General features: G+C 50.0%; 2 protein-coding genes across 2 annotated transcripts in view; both read left to right on the top strand.

The window, feature by feature from the left end:
- Positions 1-681: 681 nt before the first annotated feature.
- Positions 682-4314, top strand: SPDYE3 (speedy/RINGO cell cycle regulator family member E3). Its single transcript, XM_015850516.2, has 5 exons — positions 682-929; positions 2667-2784; positions 2898-2956; positions 3063-3148; positions 4197-4314. Exons 1-5 carry the CDS (start codon positions 915-917, stop codon positions 4312-4314), a joined length of 396 nt encoding a protein of 131 aa, XP_015706002.1. The 5' UTR covers positions 682-914.
- A 2959-nt stretch (positions 4315-7273) lies between these two features.
- The window catches only part of CAPN1 (calpain 1), a 22366-nt gene continuing 11150 nt past the window's right edge, over positions 7274-18489 (top strand). The window contains exons 1-12 of the mRNA XM_032441668.1: positions 7274-7415; positions 10135-10408; positions 11568-11637; positions 12099-12217; positions 13384-13517; positions 13598-13766; positions 14272-14355; positions 14429-14514; positions 14600-14674; positions 16437-16597; positions 17322-17497; positions 18443-18477. Of these exons, the coding sequence (XP_032297559.1) occupies positions 10142-10408; positions 11568-11637; positions 12099-12217; positions 13384-13517; positions 13598-13766; positions 14272-14355; positions 14429-14514; positions 14600-14674; positions 16437-16597; positions 17322-17497; positions 18443-18477 (1376 nt within the window). The 5' untranslated portion in view covers positions 7274-7415; positions 10135-10141. The remainder of the gene's footprint in view (positions 7416-10134; positions 10409-11567; positions 11638-12098; positions 12218-13383; positions 13518-13597; positions 13767-14271; positions 14356-14428; positions 14515-14599; positions 14675-16436; positions 16598-17321; positions 17498-18442; positions 18478-18489) is intronic.

The following is an 18489-nucleotide window of genomic DNA, read 5'->3' on the forward strand; positions in this document are numbered from 1 at the left end:
TATAATGGGGTCTATAGGATCACAGTGGGGGGGGTGCACAATAAAAGGGGAGGGGGCTGCAGTCACCCCCCCATCCCACCCCCTCCAGCCCCCCCCAGTCGCCCAGCCCCCCATTAACCCCCATTACCCCCCATTGACTCCATTAACCCCCCCATTCCCCCCCATTGACCCCATTATAACCCCATTATAACCCCATTAACTCCCCCGACCCCGGCTGCTCCTCCCGCCCCGCCGCCACTCCGCCATTACCGGAAGTCCCCTTGGAATGCATCACCTCACTTCCGGGTTGGGGCCGTACCACTTCTCCCTCCTTGCGGGGGGGAGCACATAACCCCTCCCACCCCCCATTTTATCCCCCCCTCCCCAAATAATTCCTTAATTATATTATTCTCAATATAAATATCCCCCCTAACTCCCCCCATGCGGTATCACGGCATTAAACGCTCCGTTTTACACATATAAATTCAACCGTCCCCCCCCGCTCCGTGCCCGCACTTGGTACGACCCAAACTGCCTCACTCAAAGGGCCGGCCCCTCTTAAAAGCCCCGTGGTCCGCTCTGATTGGCCCACCCTTGAGGCGCTCGGCCTATCAGAAACGCTCTCTCTTTCCCTCTCGATTTTGATTGGTTGTCCCGACTCTCAAGTCCCGCCCCTCGCGCCTTCGACGGACAGCAACGCGTGAGGCAAAAGGGGCGAGCAGGTGGTTTGCCTCTCCGCGCTCTTGATTGGTCAGCGAGGCGGGCGGGCAGCCAATAGGAGGCGGTGTCTGAGGGGAGGGGGCGGGGCTAAGCGTGCTCCCGCCCACCGCTGTGAGAGGAGAAAAGAGGCGGGAAGAAAATGGCGGGAAGAGCGGCTGAGGCGTTTGCGTCGTTGTGAGGAGAATTGTCTGATTTTTCTGTTTTCTGAGGAAAAAATGGGCCGGAATGAGGTAAAGTGCCCTTAAATTCCATTTTGGGGTTAAAAACTGTCGTTTTTGAGGTGTTTTGTGGTGGTTTTGAGTGGGTTTTTGGGGTGGAAAGGGGGGAAAATGGCGGAAAATGGCGTCGCGTCCCTTTGACTGTGAGGAGAAAGAATTAAACTTGTTGTTTTATCTCGTTTTCTGTCAGGATTCGTAAATTGGGGGCGAAAATGGTGGTTTTTACCTCATTTTCTGTCAGTAGATGTAAGTTAAGTGGGGAAAAAAGCACTTTGTGCTTCATTTTCTGTCAGCAGATGTAATTTGTGTGGAAAAAAAAAGCGTTTTTTGCTTCTTTTTTTGTCAGGAAATGTAAATTAAATGGGGCAAAAAAAACATTTTTTGCTTCGTTTTCTATCAGGAGATGGAATTTGTGTGGAAAAAAAGCACTTTATTGCTTCATTTTCTGTCAGGATTTGTAAATTGGGGGCAAAAATGCTGGTTTTTACCTCATTTTCTGTCAGTAGATGTAAATTAAGTGGGGAAAAAGCACTTTGTGCTTCGTTTTCAGTCAGGAGATGGAATTTGTGTGGAAAAAAAGCACTTTTTACCTCATTTTCTATTAGGAGATATAAATTAAGTGGGGAAAAAAGCACTTTTTGCTTCATTTTCTGTCAGGATTTGTAAATTTGGGGGCGAAAATGCTGGTTTTTACCTCATTTTCTGTCAGTAGATGTAAAATAAGTGGGGAAAAAAGCACTTTGTGCTTCATTTTCTGTCAGGAGATGGAATTTGTGTGGAAAAAAAGCACTTTTTACTTCATTTTTTGTTAGAAGATGTAATTGAAATGGGGAAAAAAGCACTTTTTGCTTCATTTTCTGTCAGGAGATGTAAATTGAGGGGGAAAGAAAGCACTTTTTGCTTTATTTTCTGTCAGGATTCGTAAATTTGGGGATGAAAATGCTGGTTTTTACCTCATTTTCTGTCAATAGATGTAAATTAAGTGGGGAAAAAAGCACTTTGTGCTTCATTTTCTGTCAGGAGATGTAATTTGTGTGGGAAAAAAAGCGTTTTTTGCTTCTTTTTCTGTCAGGAAATGTAAACTAAATGGGGAAAAAAACACTTTTTGCTTTATTTTCTGTCAGGAGATGGAATTTGTGTGGAAAAAAAGCATTTTTTGCTTCATTTTCTGTCAGGATTTGTAAATTGGGGGCGAAAATGCTGGTTTTTACCTCATTTTCTGTCAATAGATGTAAGTTAAGTGGGGAAATAAGCACTTTGTGCTTCTTTTTATGTCAGGAAATGGAATTTGTGTGGAAAAAAAGCACTTTTTACTTCATTTTTTGTTAGAAGATGTAATTGAAACGGGTAAAAAAAGCACTTTTTGCTTCATTTTCTGTCAGTAGATGTAATTTGTGTAGAAAAAAAGGTGTTTTTTGCTTCATTTTCTGTTAGAAGATGTAAATTAAATGGGGAAAAAAACCATTTTTTGCTTCATTTTCTATCAGGAGATATAAATTAAGTGGGGAAAAAAGCACTTTTTGCTTTATTTTCTGTCAGAAGATGGAATTTGTGTGGAAAAAAAGCATTTTTTGCTTCATTCCCTGTCAGAACTATCAAAAGTAGGGGGGAAATTCAGCTTTTTTTCCTCATTTTTGGGGGGATTTGGGGGTTTCCTGTTATTTCTTTGGGGGGGGGGGGGTTGCTCTGTTTTGGGGAGGGGTCTTCAAGGTTCTGTTTTTAACCCCCCCCCCTTTTCTTTCTCCTTAGGGAACCACCATGGACCCCCCCTCCGCCTCCCCCCCACCCCCATCGAGACCCCCCCGGGACCCCCCCAGGAGCCTCCATTTACAGCGCCACGAACGTGAGGCCTTTTACACCCTGCTGGGTAAGCACCAAACCCCCCCTTTCTCCCTTAAAATTGCCCAAAATCATCATTTTTCACCCCAAAAACTGATATATTTCCCCCCCTTTAACCTCTTCTTTCATTCCCCCCCATAGAGGACAGCGTGGTGCAGCAATTCCTCTCCACAGACGTCTGCTATCGGATCTCTGATAAGGTAACATCACCCCACGCCCCTTTTTAACCATTTTTGCCCTTTTTTGCCCCAAATCTGTGTTTTATTTATGGTGTTTTTCCTTCTTTTTTACCCCCCCCCCCCCCAGTACTTACTGGCCATGGTGCTGACCTACTTCAAGCGCGCTGCTCTGCCCACCGCCGAATACACCCGCATCAACCTCTTCACTGCCCTGTAAGTGTGTGGCTCATTAACACTGCTCTTAATTAGCCGGCTCCTTAATTATCAGGCTCCTAATGAGGCTGTGGTGGTCAGCAATTGGATGGGGGGTTGTGGGGGGGGGGTTCTACCCCCAGTTTGGGGCTGGGTGGGGGTTTAGGGGTGTCCCCTTCTCAACTTGGGGCTGGATGGGGGTTGGGGATGTCCCCCCCCTCAATTTGAGGCTGGATGGGGGTTTAGGGGTGTCCCCCCCCCTCAATTTGGGGTTGGATGGGGGTTTAAGGGTGGCCCCCCCCTCAATTTGGGGTTGGATGGGGGCTTAGGGGTGTCCCCTTCTCAATTTGGGGCTGGATGGGGGTTGGGGCTGTCCCCCCCCTCAATTTGGACTGGGGTTTGGGGGCATCCCCCCCTCAATTTGGGGCTGAATGGGGTTTTAGGGGTGTCCCCCCTTCAATTTGGAATGGGGTTTGGGGCTGTTCCACCCTCAATCTGGGGCTGGATTGGGGTTTAGGGTCGTCCCCCCTTCAATTTGGGGCTGGATGGGGTTTGAATGTCCCCCCCCCCCCCCATAAACTTGGGGCTGGGTGAAGTTTTGGGTGTCTCCCCCTCCCAGTTTTGGGGTGGGGGTTTGGGGGGGGTCCCTCTTCTCCAATTGGGCTTTTGGGGTCCCCTTCCCCAATTGGGGGGGGGGCTTTGCCATTCCTCCCTCCTTGGTGGCCATTAGTTGGGATTTTGGGCCTCTTTCCCTTGAATTTTGGGCCTCTTTCCCTTGAATTTTGGGCCTCTTTCCCCTTGAATTTTGGGCCTCTTTCCCCTTGAATTTTGGGCCTCTTTCCCCTTGAATTTTGGGCCTCTTTCCCTTGAATTTTGGGCCTCTTTCCCTTGAATTTTGGGCCTCTTTCCCTTGAATTTTGGGCCTCTTTCCCTTGAATTTTAGGCCTCTTTCCCTTGAATTCTGGGGGCGGCCTTTCAGGCTGCCCCCCCCCCCCCACCCAAATAGGGTCAAGAGTTTGAGGTCCCCCTCCCCAAATATCGCCCCTTCCCCCCTTATGTGGGAGACGCAGTACCTGGCCAACGACATGGGGAGGAGGAGAGGAGAGCACAAACGATCTTCCTTGGCTTGCCGCGCTATGGCGCCGGCTCTTCCCCGCCTTCTCTCGTCCTCGCAAGCGTACGTCTGAATTCCCAGAGCTTGGCCCAGCATGCACTGATGGGCAGCCTCGCAGGCACTGTCGAGGGATGGTCAGCCCAGAATCCCCTCTGTTATAACACTCACCAAACAATCCCTTTTTTTACCGAAGATCCCCTCTGCTTAAAGTGAAATAGATGGGCTCTAATGCAACTCGTGTATCCCTGCGTCAGGCACGCCACCTCGCCATCTAGAACCAAACACATACGTTATTTACGCTCAGTTCTGTTTGCAATATTTGGAACCAATTTGGATGAGATTTGAGCTCAGTTTTGAGGCTAAAAAGTGACATTTTGGGGCTTTGCCGCCCAGTTCTGAGCCTTGATGTAGAACAAGTGCAGCTGCAGTGACCCCCTCTTTGTTTCTGCTGCATTTCCCGAAGTCTATTTCCCCCTAAGGTAACCCATTTCCCCCCTATGTAAACCCCATTCCCCTATGTAACCCACATTTTCCCCTATATAACCCCATTTATCTCAGTGCCCTCGCCATTAACCCAAAAACCTTTCACTCCTCTCCCTCCTCTTCCTCCTATTTAATCCCTTCACCTCCCCCGTGCTTACTAGATTCTAAAAACCCACCCCATCCTCCTATGTAACGCCTCCCACTAACCCCTATTACCCCCTTAACCCCTCATCTTACCTCCACCATTCCCACCTCACCCCCCAACCCCTCCTATCCCCCCCCATCCCCGTATATCCCCAACCCTTCACTCCCCCCCTCAATTTTTATAACCAAATCCCCTTTTTTTCCTCTTCTTCCCTATTACCTCCCCCACCCCCTAATAATCCCCAACACCCTATTAATCCCCCCCCAGTTATTAACCAATCCCTACTTTCTTTCCTCCTCCCCCCCCGCAACCCCCCCATTACCCCCATAACCCCTTTTAAATCCCAAACCTTCACTCCCCCCCAGTTTCTTAACCAAATCCCATCTTTTATCTCCCTCCCATTACCTCCCACATCCCTTATTAACCCCCAAACCCTATTAATCCCCCTCCCCAGTTTTTAACCCAAATCCCCCCTTTTCTCCTCTCCCCCCCCATTACCCTCCCACCCCCTTATTAATCCCCAAACCCTTCGCTCCCCCCCCCCCAGTTTTTAACCAATCCCATCTTTTTATCCTCTCTCCCCTATTTACACCCCACCCTATAACCCCCAAAACCTGATTAATCCCCCCCAATTTTTAACCAAATCCCCCTATTTTCAGATCATGGCCTCGGATCCCTCTCACTGGGCCTGGCTCCGTGAGCGCCCCCCTCAGCACAGCGGTGCCATTCGTTCCTATGGCAGAGACCCCCGGGACTCCCACCCTTCCAGCTGCCCCCGCTGCTGCCCACCCCCCCCAGCTGCCCCACAAGAGGAAGAAGAGGAGGAGGAAGATGAAGAGCGCGGTGCCCCGTGGGAGCCCACCCTGGTCATCCTCCCACTGCAGAGTACGTCCCCGCTTCCCAACGGTGCCGAAACGCGTTGATTTCACCCCAAAAATCCATCGGGATGGGAATGATTTGGGGCTGGGGGGGGGGGCTGAGATTGGGGTCTATGTCACCCAACCCGGCTCACGGTGCTGATTTCTGCTGGTTTTAACCCAAAATCTCTTTGGGGTCGGCAGCAAACGGAGCCGTTTGTTACTGATACATGGGGTGTTGTTTTGGGGTGGTTTGCTCTATTTTTATCATTATGAGGAGGAAAAAAAAGGCCATTTCTGACCCCAAATCTCTCCCATTTCTGCTCAGTGCCTCCAATCTGATGCTGTTTCCCATCAGTTTTGCCCTTTTTCTCCTGTTTTTGGCCCCAAAAAGTTGCTTGTCTGTGTCTCACACAGGGGGGGGGCTGTATGAGATTGTGTATAAAAAAGGGGGACAAAAAAACCCCAAAAAAGGTTAAAAAAAAGCCATTATGAAGGATTAAAAAGTGACTATTTTTGCACTTTTGGCCTCAGGTTGGAGAAACTCAGCGGAATTTGGGGGAAAATGGGCAAATTTGGGGGGGAAAGGGGGAAAATGGGGAGTGTGGGGGCTGGAAGGGCTGGGTTTTGTTGGTGGGGGGGCTGCAGACGTGATCCACACTCACATATGTGTCATACGTGTGTCCCAGACGGTCATACATGTGTCATATGCATCCCAGCTGGTCATACGCGTGCCCCAGATGGTCATACGTGTGTCATACGTGTTCTAAATGGCCATACATGTGTCATACATGTCCTAGATGGTCACACGTGTGTCCTGGCTTTGCACACGTGTCCCAGCTGGTCATACATGTCTCACACTGTCACATGTGTCCCAACCCTACCAGCTCAACCCCACACACATCTATACATGTGCACACACGTTTCAAACCCCCCCACACATGCATGTACACACATGCACACACACCCCAACCCCACATACATATCCCAGCTCCGCATATACACACATGTTCCAGCTGCACATACATGTCCTAACCCCACATACATGTCCCAGCCCTACACACATGACACAACCCCACATACACGTCCCAACCTCCCACACACTCGCATACACACGCATGTTCCAACCCCACATACATGTCCCAACCCCCCACACACCCACATGTACACACATGTCCCAGCCCCACACACATGTCCCAGCCCCACACACATGTCCCAGCCCCACACACATGTCCCAGCCCCACACACATGTCCCAGCCCCACACACATGTCCCAGCCCCACACACATGTCCCAACCCCACACACATGTCCCAGCCCCACACACACCCACATACACACATGTCCCAACCCCACACACGTCCCGCCCCCCCCCCCCATTGCAGCAATACAGCACTGCAGCAATGCAGCACAACCCCAACAGCCTTCAACCAGCCTCCAAAACCCCACAAACCACCCCAAAATCACCCCAAAACCACCCCAAAACCCCTTCCCCCCCCCCCCCATATACACACCCAGCCCTTCCTTTGGGGCGGAGCGTATGGGGAGGAGTCTCATTATGGGGGGGAGGGGAGGGGTGTTGGTGCAGCCCGGCCTCCACCCTGCAGCTTAAGGAAGAGTTCTCATTTTGCTTCTTTTTACCCCAAAACTGCAGTTTTCCAGCTCGCTGACCCCCCCATAAATAAAACAGAGGTACGTCCCCGCCGTGACCCCCCCCGGCCCCATAACCAACACATCCTATAGGGGATCCCCCTCCCCAAATCGATCCCTATGGGGAGGGTGAAGGAAGGGGGGGGGGGGTTCCTTACACAACCCTGGATGGGGGGCAGGAAATTGGGGTAAAAAAGCAGCATTTTGGGGGCAAACAAACCAAGAACCAAAGTAAAAGTGGACCAAAAAACAGCGTGATTTGGGGGCGTTTTGCAGGGTTTTGGGGTTGGGAGCGTTATAGTTCCGTGTTTGGGGCTGAATGCTGTTCCGGAGTGAGGAGAGTTGTATGGGAAACAAGTTTTGGGGTTAAATAGGAAAGATTTGGGGTTTTTCAACTTTTGACCTCTACATTTGGCCTTTTTTGGCCCCTTTTTATGTCTTTTTGGCTCGGGGTTTTTATTTCCCCCTTCTGTTTCTATGGGGGAAGTGCTGGTAGGAGAGTGAACGGCAGCACCTGCTGGGATGCTTTGCCCTCTGAAATGGGGCAAAAAGAGCCGATTTTGGTTAATCAACCCCAAATTTGGGTTCTGTGACCCTAAAATTCGACCTTGTGGCCCTAAAATTGGGTTCTTTTGGCCCCAAAATTGGGTTATTTGGCCCCAGAATGGGGTTATTTTGGCCCCAGAACTGGGTTTTTTGGCTCCTAAATTGGGTCCCGTGGCCCAAAAATTGTCTTATTTTGGCCCCAAAATGAGGTTTTTTGGCACAGAAATTGGGTTCTGTGGCAGCAGAATAAGGTTTTTCTGGCATGAAAATTGGGTTCTTTGGGTCTGGATTTGGGTATTTGGCCCCAAAATTCGGTATTTTTCCCCCAAAACTGGGTTATTTTCCCCCAAAACTAGGTTTTTTTTGGTCCCAAAATTGGCTTCTTTGGCCCTTTGGTCTTCATTAATGGGATCTTCATTAGTGGGATCTCTCATTAATGGGGTCTTCATTATCTCACCCCAAAATGCTTCTTGGGGGGAGGGGTGTCCTGGGGTCGACCCCTCCCCCTCCCTCATTTTGGGCTGAATTTGGGCGATTTTGGGTCACAGATCCCACGGGATTCCTTACAGAACCATTCGTTTATGGGACATTTTGGGGTGCCCACCCCAAACTCTTCCAGGCCACGCTTTGGGGTCACCATTACCATCAATACCCCCCCCCACCCCAGCACTAATTAATGCCTAACGAACCTCCCTCCCTAATTAACCCCCCCCAAAGTGCCTCGTTAAGCCTAATTAACCACACGGAGCCACCCCCTATTCCCTTTTGAGGCTGTTTCCCTTTAAATCCAGCCCCTTTTTGGGGGCGGGAGGATCCTTTCTTTTTCTTTCCTAATTAACACTTTTAATTAACGCATGCATACACTTAATTAATTAACAGATCCTGTTAATTGTAGCTGGTTCCTATGAGGTTAAACGCTGCTATTTTGGGCTCCTGCTCAGGTTGCAGCTTCCCAACAGCTGCTGTGGGGCCGCAATGGGATCCAATGGCTTTCCCTGCTTCCCCCCTAAAAACCACCACTTCCCGGCACCAAAATCCCACACATTTACCCCAAATTTACCCTCTGACCCCACACAACAAACCCCTTTTTCACCCCATCTGCTCACAGGCCCCAAAATGGACCAAATTCACCCCAAAATACCCCAAATTCACCCCCAAATCCCCTTCTGGCTCCATATGACAAACCCCTTTTTCATCCCATTTACTCACAGACCCCAAAATGGACCAAAATAGCCCAAATTCACCCCAAAATCCCCTTCTGGCCCCATATGACAAACCCCTTTCTCACCCCATCTGCTCACAGACCCCAAAATGGACCAAAATACCCCAAATTCACCCCAAAATCCCCTTCTGGCCCCATTTTGGGACTGTCTGTTTTGGGGTCTGTGAAAAGGGGGTGAAAAAGGGGTTTGTCGTATAGGGCCAGAAGGGGATTTTGGGGTGAATTTGGGATATTTTGGTCCATTTTGGGGCCTGCAAGCAGATGGGGTAAAAAAAGAGTTTGTTGTTTGGGGACAGAAGGGAATTTTGGGGTGATTTTGGGGTATTTTGGTCCATTTTGGGGCCTGTGGGCAGATGGGGCGAAGAAGAATGTGTTGTGTGGAACCCAAAGGGGATTTTGGGGTAAATTTGGGGTATTTTGGTCCATTTTGGGGTCTTTGTGCAGATGGGATGAAAAAGGGGTTTGTAGTGTAGGGCCAGAAGGGGATTTTGGGGTGAATTTGGGGTATTTTGGTCCATTTTGGGGTCTATGAGCAGATGGGGTGAAAAAGGGGTTTGTAGTGCAGGGCCAGAAGGGGATTTTGGGGTGAATTTGGGCTATTTTGGTCCATTTTGGGGTCTATGAGCAGATGGGATGANTGAAAAAGGGGTTTGTAGTGCAGGGCCAGAAGGGGATTTTGGGGTGAATTTGGGCTATTTTGGTCCATTTTGGGGTCTATGAGCAGATGGGATGAAAAAGGGGTTTGTAGTGCAGGGCCAGAAGGGGATTTTGGGGTGAATTTGGGCTATTTTGGTCCATTTTGGGGTCTGAACAGATAGGATGAAAAAGGACAGTGAGATTCGGGCTCATTTTGGGGCATTTTCATCCACTTGGCAGAACTTTCCGGTCCCAAAATGTCTCAAAACGCCTCACCCCACCCCACAGCTCTGAACAAACTCCGCTCCCTATGGCCACTTTTAACCCATTTCCCCCTTTTTTCCCCCCATTTCTCAGGCGGCCGATGGCGGAGGAGCCCGTAGTGGCGGTGTATTGCACCGGGGTGTCGGCGCAGGTGCAGCGGCAGCGAGCCAAGGCGCTGGGTTTGGGTCAGCACCAGAACGCGCTGCGGTTCCGAGGGCAGGACTACGCGGCGCTGCGGGATCGGTGCCTGCAGGACGGGACCCTCTTCAGGGATGAGACCTTCCCTCCTTCGGCCTCGTCTTTGGGCTTTAAGGAACTCGGACCCGGCTCTTCTAAAACACGAGGGGTGACGTGGAAGAGGCCGACGGTGAGTTAATGAGGGGTGGAATTAACACATCGTTTAACACAGCAATTAATCCTGTAATTAACACGTCGTTTAACACAGCAATTAACCCAATTCCATCACTTTCCTATTGATCTCTTATAACCCATCACCTTCTTATTGATCTCTTATAACCCTATTAATCTCTTATAACCTTATTGATCTCTTATAACCCTATTGATATCTTATAACCCTATTGATATCTTATAACCCTATTGATATCTTATAACCCATGTTAATTCCATCATCTTCCTATTGATCTCTTGTAACCCTATTGAGCTCTTATAATCCTATTGAACTCTTATAATCCTATTGATCTCTTATAACCCTATTGATCTTTCTTAACCCTATTGATTTCATATAATCCTATTGATCTCTTATAACCCTATTGATCTTTCTTAGCCCTATTGATTTCTTATAATCCTATTGATTTCTTATAACCCATATTAATTCCATCATCTTCCTATTGATCTCTTATAACCCTATTGATCTTTCATAACCCTATTGATTTCTTGTAACTCTATTGATCTCTTACAACCCTATTGATCTCTTACAACCCTATTGATCTCTTATAACTCATATTAATTCCATCATCTTCCTATTGATCTTTTATAACCCTATTGATTTCTTATAGCCGTATTGATCTTTCATAACCCTATTGATCTCTTATAGCCCTATTGATCTCTTATAACCCTATTGATCTCTATAACCCATATTAATTCCATCACTTCCTGTTGATCCCTTATAACCCATGTTAATTCCATTCATCTCTTATAATCCTATTGATCTCTTATAACCCATATTAGTTCCATCATCTTCCTATTGATCTCTTATAACCCTATTGATCTTTCATAACCCTATTGATTTCTTGTAACCCTATTAATCTCTTATAACCCTATTGATCTCTTATAATTCTATTGATCTCTTATAACCCTATTGATTTCTTACAACCCTATTGATCTCTTATAATCCTATTGATTTCTTTTTACCCTACTGACCTCTTATAACCCTATTGATCTTTTATAACCCATATTATAGTCGCTGAAAAACCCTCCATTCTGCTATTCAAAAGGGGGTGAAATATCCCAAATCTGGTCTTTTTCCTCCTCATTTTGGGTTGTTTTCCCTTCTTTTTGCCATCCAGGAGCTGTGTCGACACCCTCAGTTCATCGTGGATGGAGCCACACGCACCGACATCTGCCAGGGGGCGCTGGGTAGGGAAAACAGCACCATCCTTCACTCATTGACACTTTTTACCCTAAATTGGAGACTTTGGGGTCAAAATAGACAGTTTTGGGGTCAATGTTGGCAATTTTGGGGTCATCATATTGGGATGGTCACCATTTTGGGGTCAAAGTTGACAATTGCAAGTGTTCGGAGTCATTTTTCTGCCCATTTTGGGGTCGTTTTGTGCGCTTTTTGTAGTCATCTTTTTACCCTGCCCATTTTGGGATGTTTCTTGCCCATTTTGGGATTTTTTTGGCCCATTTTGGGGTCGTTTTCATTGCAAGCATTGCAGCCAATTATTCCCAATCACAGCTCGATGGATTGAATTCCCTCCCTTCTCCACCCCATATCACCACCATGAGCTCCCCTAAACACCCCCAGCCCATGAGGACCCTCCAGGGAAGCACCAGCTGCCCCAAAAACCCCTTTTTTCCCCCCAAACCCACAGGTGACTGTTGGTTGCTGGCTGCCATCGCATCCCTGACCCTGAATGAGACCATCCTGCACCGCGTGGTGCCCCACGGGCAGAGCTTCCAGAACGGCTACGCCGGGATCTTCCACTTCCAGGTTTGTTCCTTCAAACCCCCCTCACCCCAAAATATGATTTTTTGGGGGGCTCATTCGGGTGTTTTTAACCCCAAAACGGGTTTCTATCCCTTTGTGACGCCGCCCGATGCCGCGGGCGTGTTGCAGCAATGAATCACCCTCTGGGGTTGGGCGCTGCAGGGTGGGGGCCCAGAAATGGGTGTTTCCCCCTCAAAATAACCCCACGTTTATCTTGGGGATGAGGATCCACAGCTGCTTCATTAGGTTCTGCCTGTTAATTACTGCTGGAGTGAAAGACGGGCGGGTTAATTAGTTAATTAGTGCCCAGCAAACAGGGCTCAGCTCCCCTTAGGGGGGAAAAGGGGAGAATTCACAGCCTGGGGGGCACCTTCATCCTCCTCCTCTGTGCTGCTTCTTCTTCCTTCTTTTCCTCCTTCCATTCTCTTCCTCCTCCTTTCCTCTTCCTTCCTCCCCCTCTGTCCTTCCTCCTACTTTCCTCTTCCTCCCCCTTGTCTTCCTCCTCTTCCTCCTTCCTCCTCTTCCTCCCTCTTCCCCCTTCTCTCTTTTCCTCCTCCTTCCATCCTCTTCCTTCCTCTTCCTCCTTACCCTCTTCCTCTCCTCCTCCTCCTTCCTTTACAACTTTTGGGCACTGGCTTTCCTTTTTTTCCCCCCCTTTTTTGCTCTATTTTGCCTTAAATTGGAGACTTCGGGGCTGATGGCCAATTCTCCCCTACTTCCTTCTCCTTCCTCCCCCTTACATTCCTTCTGTTCTCCCACTTCTCTCTTTGATCCCCTCCATCTCCTGCCTTCCTCTTCTTCCTTTTCTCTCCTTCCTTCCTTCTTCCTTCCCTTCCTTCCCTTCTTCTTCCTCTCTCCTTCCTTCTTTTCTTCCTCTTTTCCTTCCTCCTTTTTTTCCTTCCTTCTTTCCTCCCTCTTTCCTTCCTTTCTTTTCTCTCCTTTTTCCCTCCTTCCTTCCTTCCCCTCTCCTTCCCTCCTTCCCTTCTCCTACATTCCTCCCTCTCCCCTTCCTCCTTCCTTCCCTTCTCTTTCCTTCCTTCCCCTCTCCTTCCTCCCCCCTTCCCTTTTCCTCCCCCCCCCCCTTCCTCCCCTCCCCTTTTCCCTCCCCCCCCACCCTTCCTCCCCCTCCCCTTCTCCTTCCTCCTCCCCTCCCTCCTCTTCCCCCCCAGATCTGGCAGTTTGGTGAGTGGGAGGACGTGGTGGTGGACGATTACCTGCCCACCAAGGACGGCAAACTGCTCTTCGTCCACTCCGCAGAGGGCACCGAGTTCTGGAGCGCTTTGCTGGAGAAAGCCTACGCCAAGTACAACCCCCACCCCAAAACCCACCTTCATTTTGGGCCAAAACACCCCAAAAATAGCTCCAAACATCCACATCCCGTAGGGTGAACGGCTGCTATGAAGCTCTGTCGGGCGGCAGCACCACTGAAGGCTTTGAGGATTTCACTGGGGGGGTGACGGAGTGGTACGACCTGCGGAAACCCCCCCCGGATCTCTACCAGATCATCCTGAAGGCGTTGGACAGGGGATCCCTCCTGGGCTGCTCCATCGATGTGAGCTTCGTTTTGGGGACAAAAAAGGCGTTTTTTGGGGGGGGGGAGAGAAAAGGGGGAGGAGGGGAGAAGAGGGGAGAAATGGGGAGAGGAAGGGGGGGGGGCGGGAATGGGAAAGGAAAAGGGGAAAAGGGGAAAGGAAGAGGGGGAAAGGAAGAGGTGAGAAGGGGAAAGAGAGTGGGGAGAGGGGGAGGAAGAAAGGGGGAGTGGAAAAGAAGGGGGGAAAAAGGGGGAAAGAAGATAGGGAAGAATAGGGGGAAGGGAGAGAAAATGGGGGAGAAAAGAGTGAAAGGGGGGAAATGGGGAGAAAAGGGGAAGAAGGGAGAAAAGAAGATGGGAGAAAGGGGGAAAATGAGGGTGAGAAAAGGGAGAAAAGGGAGAAAAAGGGGGAAAATCGGGAAATAAGGGGGAAAAATGGGCAAAGAGGGAAGAAAGGAGTGGGGGGAGAAAGGGAAAGGAGGGGAAATAGTGTGATTTGAGCCCCAAACATCTCACTGCCCCCCAGATAACGAGCGCCTTCGACATGGAGGCGGTGACCTTCAAGAAGCTGGTGAAGGGCCATGCCTATTCAGTGACCGGAGCCAAGCAGGTGAGAGCTGCTGTCGTTTTGGGGTGAAATCCCCCATTTTTGGGTCCTGGTTCTCAATGGGGGCCCTTTGTAGATCAGCTACCGTGGGCAGTCGCTGGGGCTGATCCGTATGCGCAACCCGTGGGGAGAAGTGGAGTGGACTGGAGCCTGGAGCGATAAGTGAGGCCGTGCCCTTCGTTAGGGTTAATTAATGGGGTGTTAATTAATTGGGGGTCACGGAGCTGGTGGCTGTTGGTTGTCACAGCTCGTCTGAATGGAACGCGGTGGAGCCGGCGTTGAGGCAGCAGCTGATGGTGAGAATGGAGGATGGCGAGTTCTGGTAAGGAAACTTCATCAAAAACCCTTTTCTTCACCATTTTGTGCCCTGAAATTAGGGGAAAAAAACCACCTTTTTGAGGTGATTTGCTACCAAAGGAATGGGGGTAAGCGGGGATGGGGACCTTGTAGAGGTGATTTAACCCCAAATAATGGGGGATGGGGACCTTGTAGAGGTGATTTAACCCCAAAGGAATGGATATAAGTGGGGATTGGGACCTTTCACAGGTGATTTAACCCCATAGAACGGGGTTAATGGGGGATGGGGACCTTTAAGAGGTGATTTAACCCCAAATAATGGGGTTAATGGGGTATGGGGACCTTGTAGAGGTGATTTAACCCCAAAGAACGGGGTTAATGGGGGATGGGGACCTTGTAGAGGTGATTTAACCCCAAAGAACAGGGTTAATGTGGGATGGTTCCATGTAGAGGTGATTTAGCCCCAAATAATGGGGTTAATGTGGGATGGGTTCCATGTAGAGGTGATTTAACCCCCCAAAGAACAGGGTTTAATGGGGGGACAAGGACCTTTTAGAGGTGATTTAACGCCAAAGAACCAGGGTAATGTGGGCTGGGTTCCATGTTAGAAGGTGATTTAGCCCCAATAATGGGGTTAATGTGGGCTGGTTCCATGTAGAAGGTGATTTAACCGCCCAAAGAACAGGGTTAATGTTGAGGCTGGTTCAAGGTGTGAGAAGGTGATTTAACCCCAAAGAAAGGGTTAATGTGGGATGGTTTCATGTAGAGGTGAATTAGCCGCAAAATAATGGGGGTTAATGTGGGATGGGTTCCATGTAGAGGTGATTTAAACCCCAAAGAACAGGGTTAATGGGGGACAAGGACCTTTTAGAGGTGATTTAACCCCAAAGAACAGGGTTAATGTGGGCTGGGTTCCATGTAGAGGTGATTTAGACCCAAATAATGGGGCTTATGTGGCTGGTCATGTAGAAGGTGATTTACCCCAAAGAACAAGGGTTACATGTGGCTGGTTCCATGTAGAAGGTGAATTTAAACCCAAAAGAACAGGTTAAATGTGGGAATGGGTTCCATGTAGAGTGATTTAGCCCCAACTAATGGGTTAAATGTGGGATGGGTTCCATGTAGAGGTGAATTTAACCGCAAAGAACAGGGTAAATGGGGGAACAAGGACCTTTTAGAGGTGATTTAACCCCAAAGAACAGGGTTAATGTGGGCTGGGTTCCATGTAGAGGGTGATTTAGCCCCAAATAATGGGGTTAATGTGGGCTGGTTCCATGTAGAGGTGATTTAACCCCAAAGAACAGGGTTAATGTGGGCTGGTTCCATGTAGAGGTGATTTTAAACCCGCAAAGAACAGGGTTAATGTGGCTGGGTTCCATGTAGAGGTGATTAACCCCCAAAGAACAGGTAATGTGGGTCTGGGTTCCTGTAGACCGGTGATTTAGCCCCAATAAATACGGGTTAATTGGGCTGGTTTCCATTAGAGGTGATTTAACCCAAAGAACAGGGTTAATGTGGGCTGGGTTTCCATGTAGAGGTGATTTTAACTCCAAAGAACAGGGGTTAGATGTCGGGCTTGGGTTCCATGTAGAGGATGATTTTAGCACCCAAAGAAACAGCGGTTATGTGGCTGGGTTCCATGTAGAGGTGATTTAACCCCAAAGAACAGGGTTAATGTGGGATGGTTCCATGTAGAGGTGATTTAACCCCAAAGAACAGGGTTAATGTGGGCTGGGCCCCATGTAGCGGTGCTGTGACCCCGTGCTGTGCTTTCCCCTGCCCCGCAGGATGTCATTCCGGGATTTCCTTCGGGAATTCACCCGCCTGGAGATCTGTAACCTCACCCCCGACGCGCTGCAGTCCCACAAGTTCCGCAAGTGGAACACCAAGCTCTACGACGGCTCCTGGCGGCGCGGCAGCACGGCCGGCGGCTGCAGGAACTACCCGGGTCTGCTTCCTCTGTGCCTGCCTTCTGACCTCCCTCTTCTTCCTCCTCCTCTTCCTCTCCCTCTCCCTCTTCTCCCTCTTCTTCTTCTCCCTCTTCTTCCTCTCCCTCTTCCTCCCCTCCCTCTTCCTCTTCTCCCTCTTCTTCCTCTCCCTCTTCTTCCCCTCCTTCTTCTTCCCCTCCCTCTCCTTCCTCTTCCTCTTCTCCCTCTTCTTCCTCTTCTTCCCCTCCCTCTTCTCCCTTTTCTTCTTCTCCCTCTTCCTCTCCCTCTTCCTCTTCTTCCTCTTCCTCTTCTCCCTCTTCTTCCCCTCCCTCTTCTCACCCCGTTCCCTCTTTCCCCTTCCTCATCCTCTTTCCCCTTCCTCTTTTCTTCCTCCTCATCCCTTTTCCCCTTCCTTTTCCCTTCTCCCTTCCCCTTTTTCCCCTTCCTTCTTCCTTTCCCTTCCTCCTCATCCTTCCCCCTTCTTCATCCTTTTCCTTCTTCCTTTTCCCCCTCCATCCTCCCTTTCCCCCTTTTCCCCTTCCTCCCTTTCATTATTTCTCCTCCTTTCTCTTTCCCCCTCCCTCTTCCTCCTTTCTCTTTCCCCCTTCCTCTTCCTTTCCCCCCTTTCCTCTTGTTTCCCCATCACTCCTCCTCCTTCCTTTCCCTTTTCCCCCCTCCTCCTTCATTCCCCCCTTTTTCCGTCCCCTTTTCCCCCTATTTTACCCCATTTCCCCCCCCCCGCAGCCACCTTTTGGATCAACCCTCAGTTCAAGATCTGCCTGGAGGAGGTTGACGATGACGACGATGTTGGTGGCCGTGAGCCGGGCTGCAGCTTCCTGCTGGCCCTCATGCAGAAGCACCGACGGCGGGAGCGCCGCTACGGGAAGGACATGGAGACCATCGGCTTCGCTGTCTACGAGGTGTCCAGCTGTCCATCCATCCGTTTGTCCGTCTGTCCGTCCATCCGTCTGTCTGTCCATCTATCTGTCTGTCCATCATCTGTCCATCTATCCGTCTGTCTGTCCATCTATCTGTATGTCCATTTATCTGTCTGTCCATCATCTGTCCATCTGTCTGTCTGCTGCCTGTCCTACTGGCCCTCTGGAGCTTGTCTGTCTGCCTGTTGCCCTCTTGTCTGTCTGTCCGTCCATCCATCTGTCTGTCCATCATCTGTCCGTCTGTCTGTCTGCTGCTTGTCCTTCTGGCCGTCTGGAGCTTGTCTGTCTGTCTGTCTGCCTCCCTCTGTCTCCATTGCCTTTCTACCTGTCACCTCCTGGCCTGTCCGTCTGTCCCTGTCAGTCTGTCTGTCCCTCCTTGGCTCTGTCCATCCTTGTCTGTCTCTTGCTCCCTGTCTTTCTGTGTCTGTCCCCATCCGTCTGTCTATCCCTGCCTGCCTTGTCAGTCTGTCTGTCTGTCCCTGCCTGTCTTCCTGTCTGTCCCTCCTTGTCTCTGCCCATCCTTGTCTCTGTCCCTGCCTGTCAGTTCCTGTCTGTCTGTCTGTCTGTCTCTGTCTATCCCTGTCAGTCTGTCTGTCCCTGCCTGTCTTCCTGTCCATCCCTCCTTGTCTCTGTCCCTGCCTGTCTGTTGGTCTCTGTCTGTCTGTCTGTCCCCATCCATCTTATCCCTGCCTGCCTGTCAGTGTGTCTGTCCCTGGCCATCCCTCCTTGTCTCTGTCCCTTCTTGTCTGTCTGTCCGTCCCCATCTGTCTGTCTGTCCCTGTTTGTCCCTGCCTGTCTTCCTGTCTGTCCATCCTTGTCTGTCTGTCTGTCCCTGTCTGTTGGTCCCTGTCCCTCCCCATCTGTCTGTCTGTCCATCCATCTCTCCCCACCCCCCACACTCACCATCTCTCCTCTTTCCCCCTACAGGTTCCCCCCGAGGTCTGTACACCCCCACCCAAACCCCTCACCCCCCC

Source organism: Coturnix japonica, unplaced genomic scaffold (assembly GCF_001577835.2).
Source record: "Coturnix japonica isolate 7356 unplaced genomic scaffold, Coturnix japonica 2.1 chrUnrandom477, whole genome shotgun sequence".
NCBI classification, from domain to species: domain Eukaryota; kingdom Metazoa; phylum Chordata; class Aves; order Galliformes; family Phasianidae; genus Coturnix; species Coturnix japonica.